Source organism: Olea europaea, unplaced genomic scaffold (genome assembly GCF_002742605.1).
Source record: "Olea europaea var. sylvestris unplaced genomic scaffold, O_europaea_v1 scaffold622, whole genome shotgun sequence".
NCBI lineage: Eukaryota > Viridiplantae > Streptophyta > Magnoliopsida > Lamiales > Oleaceae > Olea > Olea europaea.
In genome coordinates, this window is record NW_019264576.1 from 506,159 (window position 1) to 515,653 (window position 9,495).

At 31.9% G+C, this 9,495-nt stretch overlaps 1 protein-coding gene across 1 annotated transcript in view; it reads right to left on the reverse strand.

Annotated features, from left to right (window-relative positions):
* LOC111389806 (nucleotide-sugar uncharacterized transporter 1-like) overlaps positions 1-2,320 on the reverse strand; it is a 4,171-nt gene extending 1,851 nt beyond the window's left edge. Inside the window, exons 1-3 of the mRNA XM_023014784.1 lie at positions 1,976-2,320; positions 263-414; positions 1-179 (exon numbers count right to left, since the gene is read on the reverse strand). Coding sequence (XP_022870552.1) covers positions 1-179; positions 263-414; positions 1,976-2,069 — 425 coding nt within the window. The 5' untranslated portion in view covers positions 2,070-2,320. The remainder of the gene's footprint in view (positions 180-262; positions 415-1,975) is intronic.
* Positions 2,321-9,495: the final 7,175 nt, after the last annotated feature.

The window sequence follows — 9,495 nt, forward strand, 5'->3', positions numbered from 1 at the left end:
CCAGTGGAGAGAGACATGACTATACCGAGGGACAACAATGAAGAATATTTGGTTGTCTTTGATGGAGAAGATAGAGAAAGGATCGACAGAGCTTTTAACAGGGCCATTATCAACCAACTAAATATATAGTGAATAAAAGTTAAGAAAATAGGATAATTAAACCCAACATTCACTAGTACCTGAAAAAGGAAATAAAGGTTAGAATCTATATCACGTTGCAGTCGCACAAAACCCATGTAGGAGGAAAAGGTATGTGGATTACCAATTTGTTCATCAAGATAATACTAACAGAAACGAAAAAATTGAAAGTGAGAGCAACAGAGGGCCCCAACAAGGATTGCTGTTGACGCTTTGCACCACCGAATGACCGTAATTTGCTGAACACTGAAGCACGCAATTCCTCCAGTGCTCTACCTAAAAATAGAATAGGATTCATCAATAACATTGTAGAACATGGGCACAGAATCCTCCAAAGATAATCCAAAAGAATGTTTCTTGACAATCCAAGAGAATTAAGTAAACAACTATTCTAATTTGGCAAAAATGTCTCAAAGACAAAACATCAACGAAAGAATGTTGAAATGAATTATTAATGCATGTAACAATTACAAGACTATCTAAAACATGCTTGAAAGTAAGTCTAAATGTCAAGTTTAAGAATTAGAAAATGTTTTACAGTGATAACTAAATCCAGATGCACTTGAAATGTAAAACTGCAACGGCCCTTTAGATAGAAAAATTCATGCTAAATGGCTTGACAATTACAACAGTCTTTCAACAAGGGAAAGTACAAGATTTGGATGACATAACAACAACAAATGTATTGACCATTTCTCCTAGATTACTTGAAGTTGTTGACCTTCTGAAATCAATACGTTTAGGCTTGTAATAAAGATGATTATTTACCAAGATATTTTCATATAATTTACAGTTGTATGAAACAATGTCTCTTTGTTACTCTATTGCCAGAACAATTTATTAAGAACATATCCAAGATACTCTTTAAATATGAGATGCTCTTTATTTTAAAGAGCCAGCCCTTAAAATTATAGTCCAAGCGACTTCTTAAATTAACATTTTAATTAAGAGAGTGGGTTTTGCTCTCAATAATTAAATGCATTCAAAGTATTTTAATTTTCAATGTCAAAAAATAATAAAATAATATAGAAGAAAGCTAGTTAAAATTAAAGATAGAGAAAAATAATAAATATTTTTGGGAGTAGAAAAATTAAGTATTAAATATACAGAGCTTGTTAGAGTATTTCAAAATTTTAATTCTCAAAATTTATTAATGCTCACCAAATAATAGAATATGCTAGAGTTTCTCGTAGATGCTCTAACAACTCATATTAATTGCTGCTAAATACTAGGAACATTCCGTTAATAAATCTGTCCATCTCAACCCAACCTCCCCATAAAGAACAATTTCGGTCATTAATGATCCTATCCACCCTCAACATTCAACCCAGGCGGCCTTGATGCTTTCTATTTGATTGTGGTCCAGGTCATTTCGGAGCCAGAGGATCATTTAGATTTGAATGTAAGCAGATATTCAAAAAGTATAAGTGTACAGTCTTATACATTGCAATTATACGTTTGGCTTCAAATTTATGAAACTAATTAATTTGTAAATCCAGAAAATATTATAAATAGTCTTTCACCAGGTGTCCAACAAGCAAAATTCCAGCTTGATCCCAGTTTTACGAAAATCAAAATACACTTTCACTACAACATTACTCGACAAGGTAAATCTTTTTCTCCTCAAAGTCCTTTTTTTGTAAAAATCCATTTTCCTCTATTACCAGACACTAAAAAAGGCAGAAGGCGTGAAAGAAAATCTTTTTACACATTATTTACGGAAAAAAACCTTAAAAATCATCGTTAAAAAGCAATTAACATTCAAATACTTAAAAACTAAAAAGGGTGCAATTTGGAGGAAAAGATTTAAAATCTGAAAAGGATGAAAATGATTTACCTCTATCGCCAGCGTCACTATCCTTTCGCTTGAGAATTTTCCTGACATCTTTTCTGCTAAAAAAACCCAACATCTCTTTCACTCCTGAAGTCATCACTCTCTGCAGCGTCTAAGCATTCCGTTAAACGGGACGTCTGTGTCAGTGTGTGCTTATACTCAACACCCTTGTGCGCATACGGATGTATATCTATAGGCCCTACTCTTGTGCAATTTAAGGAGGAGGCAGAGTGACCCAACTAAGAGTATGCGCAGATTTTGAGAGAGGAGAGAGAGAGAGAGGAGGATTTTGCGGCGAGATTTGAGAGAGAGAGAGAGAGAGAGGGTGCTTTAGCAATCAGAGTTCTAGTGTGTTTTAAGTTTTTAATTAATTGATTATTAACAAAGTTTTAGTGAAATGAAATTACTTAAGTACACAATATTATGGAAATAAGTCTCTTGATCCTATTTTCTAAACTTTAGGGCTTGTTTGTGCCCATTTGTGAGTAATGTATTATGAAATAATGATTGATATTGAAATATGTGGTTAAAAAGAAGGACCAATTTTTGATTTATATATAATATTATTTTAATGAAAAATGTGTTGTTAAAAATGAATATTGTAAAAAAAAATAATGTGATATAATATGAAAAATGGTAGACAAACAAAGCCTTAATTTTATGCGTATATTTTATGTTAAACTTATAATTTTTATCAGTTATTCATTTATATATTTTATTAATTTTTATCAAAATTTATTAAATTTTAATAACCACATGATAGAGTGTCATGTAGAAATTATGTAATCTCTTACGTAAATTTTAATGTACAAGTAGTATGGTCTTATCAAAAAGGTTTTGTTACTTGTACATAAAAATGGTACATAAACGATCATCGAAAATGATGTGGAAGAAAAAATTGGACGAAAAAATTAAGAGTGTGTTTGATTGACATGGAAAATATCATATAGAAAAGAAAATATTTTCTTTGTTTTGAAGAAAATAAAAACCACCTCCACCCAAAGAAAATATTTTCCTTAAAAACAAAGAAAATTGGGCATATTTTCAACTTTGGAAAAAATAGCAATCAAACACTCCAAATAGGAATTTGGGTGGAAAATTGATATTTTTCATGGGAAATAAATTTAATCAAACACTATTCTAATTAGAGATTTGGAGAAAAAAATGATAATAATATTAGTTAATGACGGGATGAATGTACATGAAAAGGAAGGAGGTGTGCAGCAGATTAATTCCTCATTCCTTATCATCATTAAAGTTGATGTGCTATTATGGTTATGATTAATGTTATCTTCCTGCAAAAAAAATTTTAATCACGCAGGGGGCATTTTTTTTTTCCTTTTATACTTGATACATAAAAAGGAAAAAATATGTATTATTACGAATTCGATTCCACATATCAACACTTTTTCGATCGAACCTGTCGCACAGGGCTTGCCTAGTGCGGTTTACCTGACTGACGTGGTTTACAGGCTATTACGTCAATTCGAGAATTTACCTAGTGCATATTTGAATGATAGGAGTTGCAGGTCCCCCCTTTCATCATAAAAAAAGGATTTATTATTATTATTTTTTATCTTATAAAATTTAATTGGACCTTGGCAGACCTACGCATCCCTCCGCCCTAATTGTAACTTACATGATAGGTCATAAGCTACATTTAATTTAATATCATAAATGTTATCATTTAGATAAATATTAAGCATTTACTCGTGGTCTTATTGGTGTAGAGAATAAAGTATATGAAATAAATAGGGTAGTAATTGCACTGAGATCAATTTGATTAATCTTGAAATATGACAATTGACAAATTACTATGAGTGTCTAGTACCGAGTTAACTATAGAATACACTATTTTATTGTCTAAACACAATTATTTTTGGCCTATCGGATAAACTTTTGAAAAGTCAAAAACCACTTTTAAGATTAAAAAATTTCATTTGAACATGTTTGAAGGTTTTCGAAAGTACTTTGTCTAATTATAAGAATGTTAGACGTCGTTGTCTTGAAATGTTTCTTGATGAAACTCTTCTACAAGAAAGAAAATTCCTAAAAAGATGCAGAAATCTTAACAAAAGTGCATTTTATAAATAAAGTAAGTTTAACTTTTTGCTCATAGCATAATGCTTATAATTTTTTACTTATTGCACAAAAAGTAACATAAAGGGTGTGTTTGATTACATTTATTTTTCATGAAAAATATCAGTTTTTCATCCAAATTCTTACTTGAAGTGTTTGATTGATATTTTTTTCCATGGAAAATATTTTTCAACTTTTGAAAATATGCCTAATTTTCCTTGTTTTTAAGGAAAATATTTTCTTTGGGTAGAGGTGGTTTTTATTTTTCATAAAAGATGAAAAATATTTTTTTTTTTAGGTGATATTTTTCATATCAATCAAACAGACTCTAATTATTTTTGAAGAGTAAAGAAATCTCGACCGACAGGTGCAGAGGAAACAATAAATATTGTAGGGGACAGTGGAAGACGGTCTTGTTTGGTACTACTAAAGAGTCACATGTACTCCACCGAACTTTACATCATAAATTGGGCCCTTATGTAACGGTCCAAATTTCATTTTACAGAAGAATGCTTGAAAATCCAAATAGTAACACGTGTGTTGATTCGAGTAGTCATGACCACCGTGGGCTTAAAGTCGACGAACTACAAACCACTTTAAAAGTAGGAATGACATCAGGGCGAGATAATTTTTTGCGAAGTTTATTTATTTATTTATTTATTTTTTTAAAGTTTCGATTTAAGTAATTTTTAGAGAATAAAATATAAATTCAAAATGAGTTTTTAACGGGTAAATTATCTAAAAATAAAATTATTTCTAATCTTTTTATTTATTTTTTATTTTTTTCCTTCACGGGGCGGGACGGGGTGAGTTTTTTTCCATCACTATTTAAAAGTTGTTATTGAACTCGTTTGATTAATTTTTTGAAAATATTTTTTTGAGTTACAAGAACTTTTTCAAGAAAATTGGTTCGATGTGACTTTCTTTAAAAAACACTTGTAGAATAGGGAGCATTGTTGTTTTGCTTCTCGTAGAAAAGCTTTATCGACCTTAAATTTTGTTTGAAAATAATTTCTTTTCATGTCGTTTCTCTATAGATTCGAGGTATATACTTAAAATTTTGTCATTATGTACGTCCCTTCTGCAAATGAAAGGTTCATTTAGGCACTGACAGACCTATATTTGGTCCTGGTGGGTCACGTGACCCACAAATTAAAAAGGATTTTTTTTAAATAAAATCGAAAATGGAGTAATGAAAAAATCCTTCCAGTTTCCAATTGAAAGAATCCCAAACCATCCCAACTCCCAAAACCCAAATTCCAATCCAAAGAAAGCTAATCTAAATTGAAATTCAATGCAAGAAACTGTTTCACTCCCAATTCAATCCCAACTCCAAGCTCGATGGCTCCCAATTCCAAACTTTGAAGCAAAACCCAGCAATTTGATCCATCCTTGCCTACCTTTCTTTACCCAACTCCCTCCGTCGGCAATTCAACCACCTCAAACGGCAAAACAAGACAACAATATCGTACCCCATTAATTTCAAATGTCTGCGTCTGCTATTGCATTTAGGGACGTGATTGTCAAAATTGAAAGGAGAAGCAATAAGATAGGAACTCTCGTCCTTCTTTCTTTCTTTCCCTTTTTTTTTTGGGAAAAAATGCCATTCGTACGTTGAATTCATATTTTTAACGTTTGACTTACTATGCTATCCATTTCACATAGCGCACTCAAGATTAATATTTCTGTTACTGTTTTGTCGGTATAGGGGAAGAAAGGATATGGGTAGTAGCCAAAAGCCATTGGCTCGTTGTTCCAGCTCGGGCACCCATTATTTGTTAATAAAATTAGTTACTTTAAAAAAAAGGGGAAAAAAAAATCAGCTTATATAAAAATAAATAACTCATTTATCTCAAACATTAATATGTAGGTTATAATGCCGAAATCCCAAGGTACGAGGTTGATCACAGAAGGATTGTAACCTCAAAGAGATGTGTGTAACGTGTGTTAGGCAATCAAGTAAATTACAACCGACATATATGCTTTATAATCGGGCTTCAATCCTAAGGACTACATACAAGTCACCATGTCGACCACTGGGATGATCACGAATTGGATGGCTAAGAGTTGACCAATCTAGATTCAATTCTACATCATCTAAAACCTCATCCCATGTCCATTAAGGAGGGCTGATGCTTCTACAATTTGGATGGTGGATCGAGCACACACTCCTGTGAATTGGGTTATGGAGCCCATGGTCTCCGCCCCAAAGGTGATCCTAGTTCTTCTAAGATTACATTATAACTCAGTCTTCACCTCATTGTCCAGATTATAACATTATTACATTTTATTAGCCTCTCATTTATATTTTCTTTTGGCATATGCTAACTAGAGCATCAGAGGAATTATAGAGTCATACTTCAGAGCCCTAGTTTCAAGTATCGAAAGCATAAATCATGTCAACCTTAGCTCTGACGTCAAATATTAACAATTGCTAGTAATTTTTGTATTGTCATAAGCTCTAATAAATTTTAAGACGTGTTTGAATTGACGGGTATATAAGATAATTACGAAATAAACTTTTTGTTTTTCAGTTTAGGGGTTGGAGTGATGGAAACATGGTCTCAACTCGATCTTTGTCGCAAAGCTAATTACTAGTTTGGTTTAAATTATAATTTCTTTTTAACTTGAAGGTCAATGTCAAATCTTACTTTTAATATTAAATTTATAGGACTCGGGATTATAACTTATCCATTACTCATTTATATCAATTTATAATCATAATAAATTTTCCCAAATAAGCACTAAGATCAATAGATCTTATATTTTTTCAAATAAATTTTTTAAGAAAAGAGAAGATACAAGTAATGACTCTAGAGATTGGAAAACCGTGTGCGAGTCAAAATGTCATTTAACGGTGGAAATAACGTTTTCCCGTCGGTTGGGAATGACTCACATGATTTTCATGACTTGGGACCAAATGGAAGATTGGAGACCTGATTTTCGCTATGCGCAAAGGTTGTGAACCTCATCTTCACGGGACGCAAACATTGGGGGAGCAGAGATGGAATTTGACAGAGTAAAGAATGTTAGAATATCTCTAAAATCTAGGCTTTCCATTGGATTGCAAATTTTATGAGTTAGATAAATGGCTAATAATGATATTATTATTAAACCCAATATGTTATGTGATCACTTGGCCAGTTTTATACCTTACGGGTTATATCTCATATAATGTGGTAATTTAAATATGTAGGTCAAAAATTTGTAAACCCTATTTAGGGTTGAAGTTGTTAATGAGACGGCTCAATAAATTTCTATATAAAGGCTAGATTTCCTCTCCTCTTCATATTATTTTATTGACTTGCTCCATTGACGATTAATATTTTTGAAGAGCAAAGAGAGAAAGATTTAGCTACTAATATTCATGATGTCTTTCGCATGTATGAATCTTAAACTGTCAATTTGGAATTGTGATTCTTTCTTGATTTTTAATTGCATAATTCTAAAGTTTCCAATTTGTACTTATTAAAAATTGTTTTGCATTATGGAATAATCAAATTTTAAGCCACAAGTCAGAAGATCGCAAAGGGAGAAGGTTTGCAATACTAAATTATTACATTACCTATTTATTGGAGAGTGGTTTTAATATTGGGTATATTGTTGATCCTGTTACCTATAATCAAACATTAACAAGTCCTGAGTCACATAAATGGATAAATGCTATGGAAGATGAAATGAATTCTATGGAACAGAATAGAGTTTGGGAACTTGTTGAATTTCCTCCGATGCTAAAACTATAGAAAACAAGTAGATCTTCAAAAGCAAATTGGATTCGAAAGGGAATGTTGAACGAAAGAAGGCAAGTTTGGTTGCAAAATGGTTCACTCAGTTAGATGGCATTGACTATAGTGAAACCTTCTCTCCTATTTCGTCCAAAGATTCTTTTCGAATTATCATGATACTTGTGGCACATTAACATTTGGAGCTTTATCAGATGGGTGTTAAGACAGCTTTTCTAAATGGAGATCATTCTATAAAAGTTTACATGAGACAACCTAAAGGTTTCGTTGTGAAGGAAAAAGAAAATTTGGTATGTAAGTTAAACAAATCCTTATATGGCCTCAAGCAAGTATCGTGACAGTGGTATTTAAAGTTTGATGAGGTTGTAACTTTTCTTGATTTTGTTGAAAATATGGTTGATCAATGCATTTATCTTAAAACTAGTGAGAGAAATTTTATTTTTCTTGTATTGTATATTGATAACATTTTGCTTGCTAGTAGTGATTTGGGGTTGCTCCATTAGATAAAGAAAATGTTGTCTACTAATTTTGAGATGAAAGATCTCAGAGAAGCTTCTTATGTGCTTGGTATTGAAATATATCGTGATAGAAATAGTGGCTTGTTGGGACTTTCTCAGAAAGTTTATATACGATATGTTCTAGAAATGTTCAATATACAGATCTGTGCACCTGGTGATATACCTAATATAAAAGAGGATAAGTTTAACAAAGCTCAATGTCCAAGGAATAGGCTAGAAATGGAATCTATGAAGATGATACCATATGCTAGTGCTGTAGGAAGTTTAATGTATGCTCAAGTTTGCACTAGACCGGATATATCCTATGCAGTCAATGTTCTTATTACGTTTGAGTCGAATCTAGTGCAAGAGCATTGGAAAGCAACTAAGAAAGTTATGAGGTATTTGAAGAAAACCTAAAGTTACATGCTTACTTTTCAGCGTTTAAGTCACCTTGAGGTGGTAGGCTACTCATATTCTGATTTTTCTGTATGTCAAGAAGATTTGAAATTAACTTCAGGTTATATTTCCATGTTAGCTGGTGGTTCTATCTCTTGGAAAAGTGTTAAACAAACTCTAGTGGCATCTTTTGCTATGCAAGCTGAATTTGTGACTTGTTATGGAGCTACAGTCCAAGCTATTTGGCTAAGAAATTTCATTTATGGGTTGAAAGTTGTTGATTCCATCTCGAAACCAATCAGTATTTATTGTGATAATAGCATAGTAGTTTTCTTTTCAAGGAATAATAAAGGTTTTAGTGGGTTAAAGTATATTGACATCAAATATTTGATGGTTAAAGATAGAATTAAGGAAGGATAGATGAAAATAGAGTATATCAATACAGAGGCGATGATTGCAGATCCTTTGACCAAGGAACTTGCTCCAAAAGTTTTTAAGACTCACATTGCTAATATGAGTATTGTAGAAACCCTCGATGTTTTTGGTCAGTATGAGTTATTTATGTAAAAAAACTACGTTTTAGATTAATCTCTTTACAGGGTACGTAGGCAACCCATATATTTTTCGGGTATAGACTCTTCCAATAATAGAATATATTTTTCTTTATCCATAAATTATTTTGAGCATGCATTTGATTTATGTCTTTTATTATGATATTATTGTGATCTTGAGATATAATAGATAAAGACGTAAGATGAGTCTCTTTTAGAGACATGTCGCTTCATTTTGATTTGAAGCATTATGA